Source organism: Labrus bergylta, chromosome 4, assembly GCF_963930695.1.
Source record: "Labrus bergylta chromosome 4, fLabBer1.1, whole genome shotgun sequence".
Classification (NCBI taxonomy): domain Eukaryota; kingdom Metazoa; phylum Chordata; class Actinopteri; order Labriformes; family Labridae; genus Labrus; species Labrus bergylta.
Genome location: NC_089198.1, coordinates 10,678,174 through 10,697,334, shown reverse-complemented (window position 1 = coordinate 10,697,334; position 19,161 = coordinate 10,678,174). Strand labels below are relative to the sequence as shown.

General features: G+C 41.2%; 2 protein-coding genes across 2 annotated transcripts; both read left to right on the top strand.

Moving 5' to 3' along the window:
* Positions 1-4,867: 4,867 nt before the first annotated feature.
* LOC109997471 (vang-like protein 2) lies at positions 4,868-13,741 on the top strand. The gene is made up of 7 exons (XM_020651965.3): positions 4,868-5,073; positions 6,163-6,286; positions 6,412-7,019; positions 7,888-8,021; positions 8,219-8,354; positions 10,094-10,337; positions 10,510-13,741. The coding sequence occupies exons 1-7, from the start codon at positions 5,003-5,005 to the stop codon at positions 10,768-10,770; spliced, it is 1,578 nt and encodes a 525-aa protein (XP_020507621.1). The 5' UTR covers positions 4,868-5,002; the 3' UTR covers positions 10,771-13,741.
* A 153-nt stretch (positions 13,742-13,894) lies between these two features.
* On the top strand, positions 13,895-18,029 carry fcer1gl (Fc receptor, IgE, high affinity I, gamma polypeptide like). The gene is made up of 5 exons (XM_020651978.3): positions 13,895-14,224; positions 14,392-14,483; positions 14,868-14,906; positions 16,246-16,275; positions 16,481-18,029. The coding sequence occupies exons 1-5, from the start codon at positions 14,170-14,172 to the stop codon at positions 16,544-16,546; spliced, it is 282 nt and encodes a 93-aa protein (XP_020507634.1). The 5' UTR covers positions 13,895-14,169; the 3' UTR covers positions 16,547-18,029.
* Positions 18,030-19,161: the final 1,132 nt, after the last annotated feature.

The following is a 19,161-nucleotide window of genomic DNA, read 5'->3' as shown; positions in this document are numbered from 1 at the left end:
TGTGAGGCGAACATTGAGAAAAGCGCTGTGACATCATCCGGGTTATATTTGTCAGATTTGAGAAGCCTCCTCTAGAGTCACAGGACGCGGTGGTTTTGCTAAATAACAGTTATTATTATTGGAAATGAACCTTTGATTGGGAAATGGTGGAACAAGTCGGCAAAATTGTGTTTAAAATAAACAAAAAAAGAGAAGAAGAAAAATCAAAATCCAGCCAGCATTCACTCTGGAAGCAATCACAGCTGAAACAGATGATAAGTGGACCCACATAAGACCATGAGAGAGGATTTATCATTAAGAGAAGAATGTAAGGGATTGTCCTTAAACGTGGCAGCTTGTGGTACAGATTCGAGGTCCTCCCCTCTTATGTATGGCTATAAAACTACAAACCAGTGTCTCTGCTCTTTTCAAGCTTTTGTTTCTTTTGAGTGTAGCCTGTACTCAAGAAGACCGCCCTCATGTTCCAGCGCTTTCTGTACCATATGTGTCCCATTATGTGAATTACAGGTCAAACAGAGGTGCTGTGACATCATGTTGGCATCACTCCTTCTTGGTGAAGCCGCTTTTTTTTTTTTTTTAACTTCAACTAGCTTTCACACAGACAGAAAGAGCCAAACTTTCTTAATCCACAGTATCCTCTAAAGCCCATAATGCATTGCAGTCATGCAGTTTGTTTAGCTTAAAAAACATCTGCATAATTATCATATAATTAACAGCTGTGTCGTAAAGTCACTATATTTGCTTTTCTGGGAAGTTAATTCAGTGTTCACCCTTTTGGTTTGTTTGTTACCTTTTCATATCACAACAACACGCTCGTAGCAAGAGATCATGACTTTCAGTTATTGTGTTACATAATCAGGTTGTAATACTTACGTTTTTTCATTAACTAATCATCCAACATAATTTAATCTGATTCCTTTGATCTATAAAACACTTAAAAGGTCGGTCATAAAATCATGAAGCTCAAGTTTTTGTCCAAACATCTTTTATATAGATATTAAGATATTTCATTAAAAGAGGGATGCAGGGGTCGAAGGTAGCCTAGTGGTTAGTGTGCGCACCCCCACGTACACAGTCTAAAGTCCTCCAAGCAGGCGGGTCAAGATTCAAATCCGGCCTGTGTCTCCTTTCCCACCTGTTGTCCCCCAACTCTCTTTCTCCCCAGTTTTCCGACTCCACTGTCCACATATCTGATCAACTACAGCGATGATGTCACCCGTTTGAGTTTAAGACAATCTCTAATCGTCGTCACAGTATTTGCTTTTCCCAACATGTCCGGATTGCTCCATCATAATACTTTTACTTAAGGTTCTTTGTAAGGTTCTCTTTCAGGCCCTTGGGTCCTGAATGTCTTTTGGCTGCTAATGCTAAGGAAATGTCTCCCTGTTTGTGTCCTTGAAACATTTGATGCTTTTTTCTTTAATTTCTCTTGCATTAGTCAGAAATGCATTTCTATAAATCCGCTGTTTGTTTACACAATCAGCGCCTGCTGTCTTTCATTCTCAGCATGACTCCTCTTGCAGTATGATAATAACTCCTCTTGCAGAATGGGAAGCATCGCTGTAATTGTTATTTTTACGAGGTGACGGGCTTAACATGCAGGCCAGTAATGAATACAGATTGTTATTTTTGGGAAAGTTTCTCTTACTACAAGGGCAAGTTCCTTCAGCATTCATTAGATTTTAAAAAAATCCCAGTTTAGACTCAGTTTACTGCCAGTCAGAAAAGATATGGTCTGTTGCTCTGCTTTTATCTTCTTCTCCATGAGTATCTATTCACCAGGTATACCTCAAAGCACGAGAGAAGGACAGGTCTTGAATCTGGACTTTCTTTTTTATGTGCGTCTCTCAGTATGAACGTCACGCAGCGATATCTAAAACATGTGTTTGCTCATGTTGTGTGACATTTAAAGGGCAGATTCCTCTCTGTTGTAGAGATAGCATGTGGTAGGGATGGAGCACGACTTTCCTGCATTTATACAGAACAACAGCACAGCACGACTCTGTATTTAAGATGCTGATTCCTCGGCCATTACTGAAGATAAAAAAGCTTTTTGGATGATGCACAAGGAAGAGGCTGTTGGTTACTTGAGTTCTGTGGTTTTACAAAAAGGCATGCTGATGAGGGTTTCGCAGATCTCTGCAGGGATCTTAAAGCTTCTGTAGTCTGGAAAAACTTAGTGGTTTTATTGGTTCTTCCTTTTCTGGAACAAGATGGCAATGAAAGACAGTCAAACAAAAGGCGTGCACAAAGAATCTGACATGGACAAACTCACAGAAGTCCCACAGACAGATCAGTTGTTGGACAGTATTTGGCCTGAAGGGAAGTGGATTTTTTAAACACAATGGTGGTGCTGGAGCAGAAAAACCACATCAAGTAAAAGCAGGACCCTGTAGGACAGCGGTGGCAACAAACGTCCCTCTCCATTTCCCACAGCGGTCCAATCAAAGCCCGCGAGCCTCACCCACCTTTTATCAATTAACCACCATATGACAGTCCGACGTCCGTCATGCCAGCACCTCTATTTTGGCGATTTTTTTCTTTTTTTTCTTCCTGCAGCGTGGAGAACGGAGTGGCAGAGGGCGGCGTAAGGTCAGGTTTCCAAGGAAACTGTCAACCTCCAATCCCCCTCCAGCTGAACACCCTCTTTCATCGCCATGGCAGCGGAGAGGCCCCCGTTTCCCAGGGGACGGAGGGAGTGCGGGAGGGAATGTGAGACGACGAGAGGGAGGGAGAGGGCAAACAAGTTTTGTGAAAACACAGTAATCCAATATGGCCGCCATTGTGTCAGAGCTAACGGCGGCTAGAGCTGGCTCCTCTGTGAGAGGAGATACAGTCGTGTGATGATTAACCTCGGCGGAGACCTGGAAGATGTGATATACGAACACGGAGAGGGAAACTAAAGACTCAGATTAAGAGGTTAATGTGTGTTAGATCATTCAGCTGATGGGTGCTCAGAGCTCAGCGTGTCGATCACATCATACATGGACTCTTAATTCAAAGGGTCAGTTCACTTCACATGAGCACAATTAAACTCGTTTTGGCTGCTACGCCCCCTGAACCTGATACACAAAGTCTTCACGGGACTCTTTACTTCCCAGGTATTTCTAATGTAGACCATTTTCATACCTGGGGGATTATTATGATGCATTAACTCTTAACATAACACACAGGACAGAAATAAATACAGCGCTATTTAACCAAGTTTTTAGAGGAGAAATGAAGAGCAGGCTTGTTTTTGCTACTCACCTCAAATGCTGCTTTCCTCTCTTTTTCAATAAATAGATTTTATATTTAACTTTTCCACCAAAAGTTGGAAAAAGACGTAATATTTGGAAGAAATGCGTGGTGTATCTGCCTGGTATTAGTTCATCACAGCTACATGATGTTTATTATGCACCTACATGATGTCATCAATGTTTTTTAAAACAAAACAGATCAGAAAGAGATTTTGTATGAACTAGAAATACACCTCGTAGGTGTGGGTAACAGTTTGAACGCCGTATTCCATTCAGCAGTAAATGATTCACAAAGGTCCAGAGAGCCTCGTGATATGAATTCATCCCTCTTTGCTCACTACATGGTAGCATTTTGGACCTTCAGGTCTGCAGAAACGACATGTAAAGAACTTATTTTTAAGTTAAGAAAAATTAAACTATCTGTAATCATATCCACTTTGAGAAACAATAAAGAATTGATCATTATTATTGGCCCAAAACAATCCAAATCACCTTCCTGCTTCTCCCTCTATCCCACTTTTCAAGCCCAGCACAGTTCCTGCAGACGTCTGTTCATCATGAGTCTGGTTCTGCTCGAGGTTTCTGCCTCTTACAATAGAGAGGAAAAACATCATTTAACTTTGCAAAATGTTGCTCAGTGCTCATGGTGGATTAAAGTTTGGTCTTTGTAGATAACATAACAAAGAGTAAGTTCTTTTCCCTGCTTTTTGTGAAGTGTCTCGAGATAACATTTGTTATGAATTGGCGCTATAAAGATTGAACACCGTACTTAACTCATGTTTTTTTTTTTTTTTTTACATTTTCTACTTAAATCCATTTGATTGATTGAGAATCATTTCATAACAAACTTTACATCTCTTTAGTTTGGTAGTGGTCAGGTTTATATTGTTAGATGGATTGATTTGTCATCCTTATTTGAATGCCTTTTTGATTTGTGGTAATCTTATCAGAGATGACTTGTTTACTGTTTAATGAAAAGAGTGTTTGCTGGGGCGCTGATGGCCTAGTGGTTACTGTATGGAGGCTAAACTCACCGCAGCAGCCTCGGGTTTGAATCTGACCTCGGCCCTTTGCTGCGTGTCATCCCCCCCACTCTCCCCTCTCCAGTGTTTTCTGTCTCTCTTCAGCTGTCCTAACTTATAAAGGTTAAGGCTCAAAAATAACCTTAAAGAAAAGGAAAAACTCTGTTAAGTTTGAGTGTGAGATTTTCAGGGTAAAGTTGTGCGATGCCATTTTCTTGGGTGGTGACATGACTGATATCATCCCAAGAGGAAGCTGCTACCAGTTTTAGGTGACACTGAAGAAATGACTTTTAAGATGCTGCCCTAAAAATAACTGATGGGAAAAGTCTTTGACACTTCTCATGTGTAAAAACAAATATCTCAAGTTTTTAATGTATTGACCGTTCCTGTCTCTCTTTCCTCGTCTCCTTCAGGTTACAGCCCACCTCAGCTTTCCCCCTGCTGTGAATCTCCCGCCCACCATCCTCTCCCTACCCTCTTCTCCTCTGCTCTGAAGCCCCTCCCCTCCCCCCCCCCCCCTCCCCTGCTCTCCCGCCTCCCCTTTCTCCTGCTCCCTGCTCGTCGGCCTCCAAGATAGATTCCCTCAGGAGTAAGGTTGACCTGCTCAAGCTTCCTCTGGCCCTCTCCACCAAGTCCATTTCCGAGCGCAAGAGCCAGCTGGGAGGAGTCGGCGAGCAACGCAGCACGGCGGGAGGAGGAGGAGGCGGGGCTCGTAAAGCCCGCTCACCGCCGACCCGAGACATGGACAACGAGTCGCAGTACTCTGGCTACTCATACAAGTCTTCCCACTCCAGAAGCTCCCGCAAACACAGGTAGATAAAACACAGCCGTGGTTTAATACTTGATGTCCTGTTGGCAGGTTTGATGATGGAAGTCCACAACGTAGCTCTGAAGAAACATTACTCAAAAGATGAGCTAAAATAAAAATGTAACTTTTTGCAGCAGTCATAGAAGTACCTTTTTAATCCAAAGTTTTGAGCTCTGTGTTCAGGAGTTCAAGACTGTTTTTGAGTATGTTCTCCAAATGTTTCTCAATCATGTCTAAATCACGCTGTCCAAAATGTGTTTGGAATCCAAAAGATGTTAAAGATAAATGCAGGATCTAAGTGTTTCTTGATGGTTTAAGAACCTTTCCTTGTATCTTAATTGAATTAAACGCTGTTAAAACTCAGTAGAAAACCTTCAATGTTGGAAATATTAAGCTAATGCTGAGGTGCAAAAAACTGCAGTTTCTCAAGTGTCCACACAAAGGAATGATGATGTTTACAGCCTGGTTCTAAAACCTGTTCAGCTAATTTCTTAATTGGTAAAAACTGTGTAGAGAATGATTATCTTGTAACTCAACCCTTTTGATGATGCATTCAGTTGCATAATTGGGGGCGGGCTGAGTTGACTGACAGACTGGTAGGCATGTAGCGGTATGAAAGTAGGACTAAGCGGCTTCACCACTTGGCTTGTTTCTCGATTAGTCTGAAGTTAGAAACCAACATTATGGCAACCTCCATCTTTGCGCTTCATAACGCCTCTTCAGAAAACATGAGTGACATCACTGACACTACGTCCATATGTCTTACAGTCTGTGGTTAAAACAGATGGGTCAGCTGAGTTGTGTAATGCTTAACCTAGGGTGTTTTAATTCTAAGCTTAAGACAAGTCGTCGTCTTGAGGTACCCGTCTTCTTTCAGGACTTCAGCTAAATTTGCGTCTAAAGTTACAAAAACCCGCCGTGTTTATTTCAATCAGTTTGAAGGAGTCGTCGATCTTTGACCCTTTTAGATCACAGAGCTCACACTAACCTCGCTGCGCGCCATTAAGATATCTCTCAGAGGAAGAACGTTAAGGTTAACGCCGCTCAACATTCATTAACTCCACATGTTGCCGTTTTGTTTTTTGTCGCGCAGAGATCGGAGGGATCGTCACCGTTCGAAAAGCAGAGATGGCAGCAGCCGTGGAGACAAATCAGTCACAATTCAGACTCCTGGAGAGCCGCTGCTGGATGCAGAGTCGACCCGAGGAGAGGAACGGGTCAGTCAGTGACCTCTTAAGCAAAAACACTTATTTTTAATCGGCCATCTTATCGGTGACCTCTGTTTGAGGCCTCGGGCTTTTACCAACTCTGTACCAGCTACTAAACCTTTTCTGTCTGGCAGGATGATAACTGGGGCGAGACCACCACGGTCGTCACCGGCACGTCGGAACACAGTATCTCTAACGAGGACCTGACCCGCGTCACCAAAGACTTGGAAGAGTCGACTCCACTCGAGTGCAAACGCTTCGTGGGTCCGGCTCTGGGAGGCTGCCTGAGCTTCTTCGCCCTGGTCACACCTCTGGCCTTCCTCATCCTCCCACAGGTGCTGTGGCGGGACGCCCTCGAGCCCTGCGGCACGCCGTGCGAAGGCCTCTACGTCTCTCTGGCCTTCAAGCTCCTGGTGTTACTCATCTCCTCCTGGGCGCTGTTCCTCCGCCCGCCTCGTGCCACGCTGCCCCGCTTCTTCGTGTTCCGCTGCCTGCTGATGGTGCTGGTGTTTCTGTTCGTGGCGTCGTACTGGTTGTTCTATGGCGTGCGCGTGCTGGAGCCGCGGGAGAGGGACTACAGGGGGATTGTGGAGTACGCTGCCTCTCTGGTGGACGCTCTGCTCTTCATTCAGTACCTGGCGCTGGTGCTGCTGGAGGTGCGACACCTGCAGCCCGCCTTCTGTCTCAAAGTGGTCAGGAGCACGGACGGGGCCAGCAGGTTTTACAACGTGGGACACCTCAGGTGAGTTAGACTGGCTGCGGAAAAGTGTAAATAAAATGAGTGGAGCACTACGAGGTCATATTACAGTTTAAAGATCCGGATTAGTATTTGGTTCCAAACTGCCTGCATCAAATTTAAGACTACAAACAGGGTTTACGGGGGGCTGGTGGTGCAGTGGTTAGTGCGCGCGTCCCATATATGGAGGCTATTGTCCTCAAAGCGGACGGCCCAGGTTTGAATCCAGCCTGTGGCTCCTATCCCGCATGCCAACCCCACTCTCTCTCTCTCTCTCTCTCTCCATGATTTCCATCTCTATCCACTGTCCTATCTCTCCAATAAAGGCACAAAAGCCCAAAAAGAAATCTTCAAAAACAAAAACAAAAAACAGGTTTTACTAAACTTTGTTCAACATTTTTAGACAGTCAGATAACTCGTATATGGGAACTTCAGCACAGAGCCGTAACAGAGAATCAGAATCAGAAATGTGGTTGTTATAGTTAGAGTTTTGTATCCAGGCTCTGACCTCATCATTCCCTGCATATATGTCTTACAATTAGACATTATGGGGGAGAAAATATCTTAAATCTTCCATCTGGAGCGTGCAGGTGGATGCTGGGGTGATGGGAGGGGGCGGGGCTAAAGAACAAAAGCAGTAAAGTACATAGAAGTGACATCAACAGAACAGAAGAAGAAATTGGAAATCCTTCACTTTATGTTGACCCTCAAAATTGGCAGATGCATTTGTTAGAAGGTTATGTAGAATTGACATGTTACATGTACTTAACGTGACTGATTAAAATGTGATGCATGTGCAGGTCAGTGTGTAGTGCGTCGTTGTGCAGCTTATGATACACCTCTGCAATGACGACTGACCCTCTTGTGTTTTCAGTGTCCAGCGGGCAGCTGTCTGGGTGTTGGACCGTTATTACAACGACTTCCCCGTCTACAACCCGGCTCTGCTCAACCTGCCCAAATCCATCCTGTCCAAGAAGATGACGGGCTTCAAGGTTTACTCTCTGGACGGTAATTACGGCCTCGTCGTGACTCTGACGCACGTCTTCGCAAACCATTATCATCATTACCACTTAACAGACAGACAGATGCAGTGACATAACCATAGATACATTTACCTGAAACTACACCACTTTGTGTTAAGTAGTAGCTCCGTTTCTACTACTTCATCTTCTTATTTCTTCTTCTTGTGTTTGCTCTATTTTCAGAAAGCACCACCAATAACTCCTCAGGACAGTCCCGGGCGATGATCGCAGCCGCTGCCCGGAGGAGAGACAACTCCCACAACGAGTTTTACTACGAGGAAGCTGAGATGGACCGCAGAGTCAGAAAACGTAAAGCCAGGTCAGAAAAATAATCCTCCATCTATACATGCATGATATCAAGTGACAACAAGGGGGTTCATTGTGAGGTGTGACTGGAGGAGACGAACTGACTGGTGTTCGCAGCATGCAGACAATGAAACTGAGACATCCCAGACAACAAATAGTCTTTATCGGTGCACAGAGAGGAGATTTACCACCACTTAGGCCGTGGAAACCCGTGAGATAAGTGGTGGTTTACAGGCTGAACGCTCACTAGAATGTGTTTTTTTTTGTCTGAAGCCAATGCACTCAGTTTGACTGCATGCATCACTTACTCGTAATGGCAGAACAATGGCAACATCAGAACCTGCTACAAGATGCAGTTTGTTCACCAGTGCACACGTATGAGGAGAGATATTGACCTTTTGCTCCTTCAGCCTCTCCTCTTGCCTAACACATTAACCAGTGTTTGTCCTGTGTGCTTATAGGTGGGACCAGCGGTTGGCAGCAGACAAACAGAGTTAAACAGTTACTTTTTAAATCACAGCACTTCATAACAAACAATGAGCCTAACTGGTGCACCACCTGAGCAATCATTAGCTTAGCACAGACCTTTAGCTCTCTCGCCTTTTTGTGTTGCCTCAAGTGTAAACGATAAGACAGATACATGTGTTGTTTTATACAACAGAAAGCTTCCTATGATCAGCTCTTAAGTTCATTAGGAATACATTTTTGAAGGATCTTCTTTAAAAAAAAAAAAAAATGTTATTAAATGAAAATGTGCAGATAAATCCTCGCTGGACTGTCCGAACTCTCAATATTGAACTTAGGTGTCGGTCTGTGTCACTGAACATGCAGGCTGCCAGCATGCATATGGTCAGAGGCGCTGTTTGTCAACAGGCAAGGCAGTGCAACTGCTCGGGGCCCCTGAAGAGTAGGGGGCCCCTGAAGGTTGAGAGCAGTTCATCCTCAAACAAAATGTATCAGATGAAAGCAAACGAGAGCTGTACACACTTTTAAATAGTATCTTAAAACTGTAATTTAAACTGGTTTATAGCGTTTTGTATTGTCATATTGTTTTTATTTTATTTTAATATATCCTCATAAAGTGCTATGGAGTTTTATTTAATCGAATGTTGTACATTTTTACTCTGTTTGTTTATCCAAAGGCCCAACTATAATAATAATAATAATAATAACTTTTAAAATATGTATATAGCATATGTATGTAGTGCAAGGAGGAGACAAGATTTAAAACATGATCAGAATAAAAAGTATAAAATGCAAAGCAACTAGGGACACAAGCTGGAAATTAGCAATAGCTATATGCTCTTTATGCATCAGTTTCATGCTTTGTATTGAAACTATGTTAAATTGCGTCGTCCCTAATTAAATAAATAAATCAATTCAAGTTGAGATTCTGCAATTTTCACGCATGAACTTCTAACAGAAGGACTCTCTCTCATGATGTGAAGAAATGCCCTCACTGGGTTTAAATCAAGTGTTTGCTGTTTCAGAACAATCATTGAATATACCACTGACAGAAATTCAGTTTAAATTCCTTCTTACTGTCGGGTATGTCCCTGTAAAAGATCCTCAACACCCAAATCCAGTCAGCATTAAATTAAACTCACTGACTTTAGGGATTGTTGATTATTTTCCTGCAGTGTTTGAGTTTTCCTCAGAGCGCAGTAAACATTTGCTCCTGATGATCCCTGCTTTTGAGATGGTTTCTGCTGAGTAATAACCACACAGATGATTTTATTGTCCACCCTCCAGGTTGGTTGTGGCGGTGGAAGAGGCCTTCACGCACATCAAGCGTCTGCACGAAGAGGAGGTCGCCTCGTCCCCCAAACACCCCAGAGAGGTGATGGATCCCAGGGAGGCGGCTCAGGCCATCTTCGCCCCGATGGCGCGCGCCATGCAGAAATACCTGAGGACCACCCGGCAGCAGGCCTTCCACAGCATGGAGAGCATCCTCACACACCTGCAGTTCTGCATCACACACAACATGACGCCCAAGGTGAGAGGGGAAAAAAACCTAGATTTGTTGTCAAGGGTTTACCAACAAAGGAAAAGAAAGCATTTTGGGGAAAACATCTTTGATGAAGTTTGACGCTGTAGCAACACACTTTATTTCAAACATGATTTGAAGTGTTTCCTTGGTAATAAATCTCCTCCGTCCTCCCCGTCAGGCTTTCCTGGAGCGCTACCTCTCCCCCGGACCGACCATGCAGTACCAGCAGCAGAACGACAGAGGGCGCCAGTGGACTCTAGTGAGCGAGGAGCCGGTGACCTCAGCCCTGCGTCAGGGTCTCGTCTTCTCCATGCGACGCCTCGACTTCTCCCTGGTTGTCACGGTGACACCGCTTCCTTTCCTGCGGCTCGGGGAGGAGTTCATCGACCCCAAGAGCCACAAGTTCGTCATGAGGCTGCAGTCGGAGACATCGGTGTGAAAAAAAAAAAACGTGGTGGCTCCTCTTTTTTTTTTTTTTTTTTTGAATTTTCTCACGCATGAGGCAGGACATGTGGAGGCTAGACGATCCTCTAAAGTCGAATCATTTTTACCATGTCTCTGACACAAAACCCATACAAGGAGAGGAGTGTGTGAGTCCTCCTCTACAGACGCTCTGATATCAAACTGTGATCAGCTCTACGATTGTCCAAACCTGGAATCAAACGGAGGCCTTGACTTTTTTCCTCTTCGTGTTTTTACATCTTTATGACACAATGTAAAAAAAAAAAAAGAAAAAAAAAAAAAAAAAAAATTCTAAAGGGGACTTTTTCTCTTTAAGCCTTTTTTTTTTCTTTTTGCTGTAACCACTGGACTACTTTACTGTGCTGACTCAACACACACACACACACAAACACACACACTCACACACACACACACACCAGAGGAGGGGGGGGTGACATCACACGTGTCACTTCCTCTTCCTCGTGTCTTAAAAAACAGACCTGATCAGACTGCAACACTAATGTACCACTGCCTCTCCGGTCCCTGTCAGTGTGACGTTTTTTTGACAGGTTGAGGACTTTTTCTATTAAAGGGTGTGACTGTTTTTCTACTTACAGAATGTAGCATTATGTGCGTTGCATTAACACGAGGCTTTTCTGCGGCCTGAAGGCCAAAAACACCTTTTTTTTTATCTCACTGTAAAGAAACATGGAAGAACATTCCTGAGTTGTTGTTACTCCAGTCTTTTTTCTTTCTTTCATGATTGTCAACATATGCAGATTTTGTTTTATCCTACACTGGCTCTTTTACCGATCATTTTACAGTTTTAGCAAGACGACAAAACAAAGACCTCTTTTACATCTGGTGTTAACATAAATGTGTAACTTAAGTTATTCTGAAATCTTCTTAAAGGGCGACACACACAACATGAAAAGACCAGAAAACCAACCGTCTCTTGGCCAGCTCTTGATGCTTTCTTTCCTTTTGAAGTTGTGATCAGTATTTATACTATTATTCTAAGGTGTAAATAATGCATCTATCGGGCATGATTTTAAGAAGCAAACTCAGATCTATTCATGGCTTATTTCTGGCATTTCTTGAGAGGTTTTGAGAATAAGAAAACTTAGAATCTTAGAATGTGCTAAGATGTAAATGCACACGGGAAAGATCTACTTTGGGGTTGGCTAGATTGTCTCTGGAGGTGGTCTTGACTGATTTGCGTTTGGATTTTTCAAAAGAAAAAAAAGATATCTTAAGAGTAAATGTGTCCCTAACACAACCACTTCCTGTCATTGTAAGCTGTCCAGCGGTCAAACTTGTGTTTGTTTCAAAACTCAGGTCTTATCTATATCTATAATATCTGGGAGGAGATATTTGGTTCTCATGTTTTTGTGGTGACCATGTGGCCTTATTTAGGTGAAAATAGACTAAGAGATGAGGGTTAACCCTCCCCAACCCATGCAACCTTTGGAAGTGTAAAACAGTGCTCAACTCTCTCCACTAATGAATCTTTGCTTTTGATTCGTTGAAACGTACAAATGTTACATTTTAATAATATAAGATTGATCAGATTTGTCAAGGATGAAACGATGAAGTCCCGGGCGTCCGTTGTGTTTTCATAGTTCACAAACTCTCAGCAGGGATCGACCTTTAATGTCTGAGATAAAGATGTTTTTTAGAAAATTCTCATGCCCAAAAGATTACTTTTTTTTTTTTTTTTAAATGTAACGCCCCTGTGAGGAGCTTTTGGTTTGTGTTGATTTTGGCGCCCCCTTGTGGAAATAACCGTACATTGTTTGTATTTTTTCGTATTTGATCCTATAAAGGTACAAGAATTGTTTTCCAACCCCCAAAAGATCTCCTCCTGCTTTCTTTAAACAGTGAAATGTGTCCCTCATTTTGAACATTCTCTGTGAAAAATGTTTCTGCAGCGTTCTGTAACTCGCCGTGTCTGACGCCTAACCCCAACGCAGCAGTTTCAGGTGCTTAAAATAACAAATAAGGAAATGGTCGGTCTTTGTGCTGATGGCCTTGTTTGCCTTTAAAGGTCATAACGAGGCGTCATTTCAGTCTGCTTCTTAACCAGCTAAAAACTCCTCTACATTTCTCTATCTATCAGGATAGAGAAATGTAGAAGTATTAAACACAGGTGTTAAAGGGGGAGGTCTGCCATCATATGATCCAGGTAACATGTTAATCCCAGGTGTAAACAGGGTCTTTGTCTGTCCCCGGCTTTGTACAATCTACACTTCATAACTTCAGTCTTGAACTGGCAGCTTTAGTCAAACTATCATCTCACTTTTATGGGTTTTATTTTTTGCATTTTGATGGATTCTTGCAAAAAAAACAAAAAACAAATCCCAAACCAGACGTGTGATTGTACCTCCTCACTGCAGCTCCTCTGCAGCAGTAGCGTCTCACCGCCTCGCCTTGTGCCACCAGCTCAAACAAACACAAGAGACCGCGCTGCCTCCCATCGCACACAGCCTTATTTCTCGACACGAGGAGGAGCAGCGACGGAGTGTCCTCACGCTGACTCCTCGCTGAACACTTACTGTACCGCTAAAACCCGCCTGACGTTGAGACTTGAGCCACAACACTCCTCACTGTTTGAGTTTACTTTACAGTTAAAAAAAAAAAAATCCCTTTACATTTCTAGAAATATCCAAAAACTGGACCTGATGATTTCATCTGGAAGCAGATGTTTGTTTGTTTTGTTTTCAAAGTGCATGCTAGAGGTCTTTCAGGCTCAGATCCTTTTTTATAATAACTTGTTTTCTATCATTTTGAACGTGCCTAAGTTATGATGATGCAATTTTTCCGAATGTTTTTACTTTTTAAAAACAAAAGTGGCTTGTAAAAAAAATTGTAGATTTGTGTTGTATGTTTGTTTTTTTTTCTCCTTTTTGGTAACTGTAGCTTGTATAGTGCGCTAGGCATTTTTGCATCATTAAACCATTTATTCCTTATGGCTCTTCTTTTTGTTGCCTTTTTCTTTTTTTTAAATGTGTGGGCAGTTAAGAAAGCAGTGTTTGTTGAGATGAGGAAGAACATGAGGAAGTCGAGAGTTTTCATCTCTTTTTAAAGATGTTGTGATCTGTGTGTTCAGTTTTTACTTTTCTTATCAGTGTCGTCTCACTTGATCTTATCACCACAGCAAAGTTGAGTTTTTGAAGAAGCATTTCAGAGGAACTTGAGTGCGGGGAAAATGGCATTGTGGGTAGGCATGTGGTTTTTCAGAGCTTAAAAAAAAAAAAACGGACAGAGAGTCCCGGACTTCCTGTTCTCTGCTTGATCACAGAGCTCACTGCTGATGCTCTTTTGAAGAGATCTCTCTGACTAAAGGAACAAGAAAAAAGACCACCAGCACCCCCTCCTCTCATCTCTGCTCGGTAAGATGGTGCGAGCGCTGCTCATCGCTGCCTTTCTGCTGATCAATCCCACCTGCGTCGGTGAGGAGCATCAAATGTTTTCTTTGTGCTCTGTTGTGTTGGATGACGTCTTTGAAATCTCTCGCACCTTTTTCGGTCGATGATGCATCGTAGAAACACTTTGAAATGTTCTGCTGGAGGTGATGATGGTCATAGTGAATGATGGAGACTTTTTGATTTGTGTTCAGAGGCCATTGACGACATGAACGTATGTTACATTCTGGATGGGGTTCTAATCTTTTACGGGATCGTTTTAACAGTTTTATACTACAGACTGAGGGTAAGACCAACAGGAACGACACGCACTCCAACATGTTGTATGAACTTTACCTAAAGACTATAACACAAAGAAATAGATTTTAATATTTTTAAGACTTTTGCTGGAAATGTCATGAAAGAGTCAGGGCAATTTTCCTTAAATGTAAAATAAACATTCATCATTCTGTTGAAGGTGATACCAAATTTGCTCTCTATGCTTTTTTAACATTTCTTAGTTAGACTTTGAAATGACATTTTTCAATCTTTGTGACGTGTTGATTTCATGTCCTGTTGAACGTTTCTGCATTCTTCCCAGCTTAAGATATATCACTGATCACCTTCCTTTAATAACGTCTGCATGACACATGTTTGAATCTCAAGTTTTTCCTGATTTATTTTTACGCAGATGAGTCCGTGCCAAAAAGCAGCTGTCAAAAAACCTGAGGTAAAAATTTAAAGTTGTTTTTTTAAGTAGTAAATCCAAGCAGGACTTACAGGATTCAATTAAAATGTGTTTGTTAAAATGTTTTTGATTGCTTTGGCTTCATTTTTGTGGTGCATTACCCTTAAAAGCAGCACTTCTCTTAAACCAAACACTCCTCTGTTTCCTGTAATTTTGAGCTGACCACCAACCTACATTATTTATCTGCACAAGAGTTTCCACAGAGTATTTTCACACGCAATGTGTCAGGTCTCACATCCTGTCCTGTAACATGCATGCAAAGTGACGTCCAATTCAACAATAAAGCGTCAAAGGGAGTAAATAGTTAAGATTCATGATTTCATTTTTTAAGTTATTTCTCTTAAGCAAACATAGAAGAGACTAAATGCAGCTTTCAGGAGTGTAACAGAAAAAAACAAATGTATTACTCAACTTCCTGTAAAAAAAAACAACTCAAATTAAATCCCTTCTACAAACACTCTGAACAGCTCGGTGAAAAACTAGAGTCATAGGATATTATACACTTGTATTGAGAAGAAAGAAGAACACCCAGCGGTCGTTAGTTAGTTCTCTCCTCCAGGTCTACACTCCCTCTACGCTCTGCCAATGAAAGGCGTCTGATCCAACCTTCACATCTTCTTACCTTCTTACATCTTTTTAAATCTTTGGTCCTCTTGGTCTCAGCTCATGTTGTTGGGTTCTTGTGTTCCTGGGTTCTTATGATGGTTCTTATGATGGTTGGGTTATATATGTCTGGTTGTGTATCGTGCACTTTGGGTTCTTTTCTGTTGAATTGTTTTTAATTATTTTTGGTATTTTGCATCTGTTATATTCTTACTGTTGTTAATGTTTTTCTGTGTTTAGTTTGCTTTGTTCTTGCTGTTTGTCAAAGCACTTTGTAAACCTGTGTTTTTAAAAGGTGCTATATAAATAAAGTTATTATTATTATTATTCACAACAGGGTCCTCTGTCGTCCCCTGGTGGTGGAATGAACTACAAAACTCCATTCGATCTGCAGAGTCCCTTTGCGTCTTTAAGAAAAAGCTAAAGACCCCCCGGCTCTTTCATGAATACCTACGCATTTAACGATATTGATGATGATGACGATGATGGTTTTTGTTTTGTAATGACTGGTGATATTCAGGATTGTTTTGATGCTGATTAGAACAGCTGTCACAGCTGAACAGCTTAGAGGTGTTTGTTTACACTTCCTGATGTTGTTTCCTCCTCTCTAGATCCTTGTTTATTTTGAAGCTACTCTCTAATGTCACTTTGGATAAAAGTGTCTGCTATGTGAATTTTATATCTGACTAACACCTTCATTTCATTTTCCATCCCACAGAAGAAGCCCGTGCAGGAAGGCATCTATGCGGTGAGACTCTTTATGATGCTTAAAAAGACATTTCAAAAGGCACATGATCGGAAGGTAACAGCTTAACAAATGTATTTATTCACCTCCCTGATGAGGAATCACACCTCAGAGCAGAAGTTCTGCAAATACATGCTGCAAATATTTTTTTTGTAATTTTTCCGTACATGAGGTGTTTATTTATTCTCTCTGTGTCCGTGTCCTGCAGGGCCTGACCTCTCAGAGCTCTGATTTCTACGAAACCATCAGAATGGATAAAAAGCCCATCGTGTAATTAAAGAATATTTAATCTCTTTCAGCTTCATACTTTAAAATACTTTTGCTAACTTTTGGTGTGTGTTTGCATAGAGTTGATATACACAACTCTTCCTCTCTGTTCTTTGTACAAAAAGGAATCTGCATGTCAGAAATGCTTAAGCATATTTTATTTAACATATAACAGACACGGGCTGTGTCCACGTCTATGTGACCCACGTTGCTTTGTGTTTCACAAGTCGTTGTAACGCAACTTACTCAGAAAACAGAAGTCTAAAATTATCGTTTTTATCGGTTCATTTGTTCCCTTTTTGTTGAATTAAGAAGTGTTTGCTCTGTGAAAAACGGCTAGTATGAAGGCTCGACCACGTAGGGGTGAGACTTAATCCATGTTTTTGAACAAAAGTTTTTAGGGTTTGAAATGTTAAAAAAAAAAAAGAAGAAAAAAAAAAAGGTTAAAATCATTCCTTTGTTTTGAAGTTAACTCAATCCATCACAATATGAAGCAAACAAAAATCTGCATTTGGACCTGCAGGGGTTTGATCATTCTTTTGTGTTTCATGATTATTTTTCAGATGAACTAGAGGATCAAATGACAAAATGTACTTACAAACCTGTTGTGATAAGTCCAAATCGATGTATTTATGTGGGTCTTAATGTGCCCATCAATCAATCAATCAATCAATCAATCAATCAATCAATCAATCAATCAATCAGTCAATCAATCAATCAATCTTTAATTCTATAGAGCCAATTTATGACAAATGTCATCTCAAGACGCTTTACAAAAAGAGCAGATAAAAGACCTTACTCTTTGTTACGTTATCTACAAAGACCCAACTTTAATCCATCATGAGCCCTGAGCAACATTTAGCAAAGTTACAGTGGAGAGGAGAAACGTCTTTAAGAGGCAGAAACCTCGAGCAGAACCAGACTCATGATGAACAGACGTCTGCAGGAACTGTGCTGGGCTTGAAAGATGAGATAGAGGGAGAAGCAGGAAGAAGGAGAAGGATAGAGATAATGATTGTTGCAGCAACAACAATGACTAAGATATAGATTTAGAGCTACAATGTCATTAATAATGGTAAAAGAATGTGTAGTATTAGCAGTAACATTATAGAGGTTATTAACCATGATAATTGGTCAATAAAAAGTTTAATAAATGTTACAAATATTCATGTTTGATTGTATTTGCTTGACATTGTTTCCTTGTTTTTCCATCTCGAGTGTTTGAAGCACGCTGAATTTGTTGTATAAGTTTCATGTTGATTACTGAATTTAATCACTGAGCCATGTTTTAAGAAAGGATCTCTAAAAAACATTTGAATCCTATTTTCATGTAATGTGTTTTGTCAGCAGAAAAGAAAAGAGAAAAAAGAAGCATCACTTGTTCATTTTGTTTTAAATGTGATCTTTATAAAATGTTACAATAATTCAGAATGAAATGAGTTGATAATTAGAGTTTTAGCATCCTGTCAATAAATGAAATTAAAAGTGAATGTGTCAGAAATGTTTGTTTATACCAGGTGAGAGCACCAGAGGGCATCACACAGTCTCAGCTCTTGTGTGACAGACAGCTGCTCCTCACCCAGAGTCTCACCTTTGTACTTACACAGAAACATCTCTGGAAATGTCTTCAAAACACATTTATAACCGCCGTGCTCTCAGACTGTGATCTGTTTTCCCCCGAGGCTGTTCAGTGACACAAGAAAAACTCACACACCCAGCTGTGTGTCGCAACAGAACTTCCCAAAGTTGAGTAACAAAACGAGGCCAGAAACACTGAAATGATGGTGACACACAGTTGTAATATACCTCATTAGCCTGAACTGATTCTGTTTAGGCCGAAGCTCATCATATCATCATACCGTTATCACATATTCCCATTGAACACACTGACTTTCTTTTTAGAAACAAGGTACAAATCAACTTAATTCAAACCTTTTTCATGCATGTGTGTTTTCTTTCTTACTGATCTTGTATGTGAGCAATAAGTTTCAGTGTTTAAATCAGGAAAAGGACACCGCCATGACGCTGAAAACCTAAGAATAAACTGTTTCAAACCCTGTTTAAGAAGGAACTTCTTTTGGACTCAGAATTTAATTTTTCTTTTTTTTAAATATGCAGCATATGTTGAACATGTTCGGCACAAATAGACATGTCAAATATATCTTTACAATCATACTGTACAGGACTATGAATTAAAATGTGTGCCGCGTGTGTTTGAGCCCTCCTGGAAAATAAAATCTTTCTCACCTAAAAGTCTTTGATATCAAGTGTTGTTTGTAAAACTGGCAAAAAGAACAGAAGCCCAAAACATCTGCAGAACTTTTTTTTTTTTTTTTTTTAGATATGATAGAGTTACACTTTTCTAGATAGGACTACTCTATAACTAGAAAATACTTTGGTACAACATCTGAACTGTTTCATGTCTTATAAGCAAGACTTAAAACTGTATGCTCAAGCTAATATGCTGGCATGTCAATTTTCAATGTGCTCAGACAAAGTTAAACCTGAGCTGCACTCCCCTTTATACTGCCCACTTGTGGTGCGATTATAGTGAAGCTAAAATGAAAAAGCTGCAGGTGGCATATAATGATGCAATCAGAATATTTCTACCAAGAGGGACGA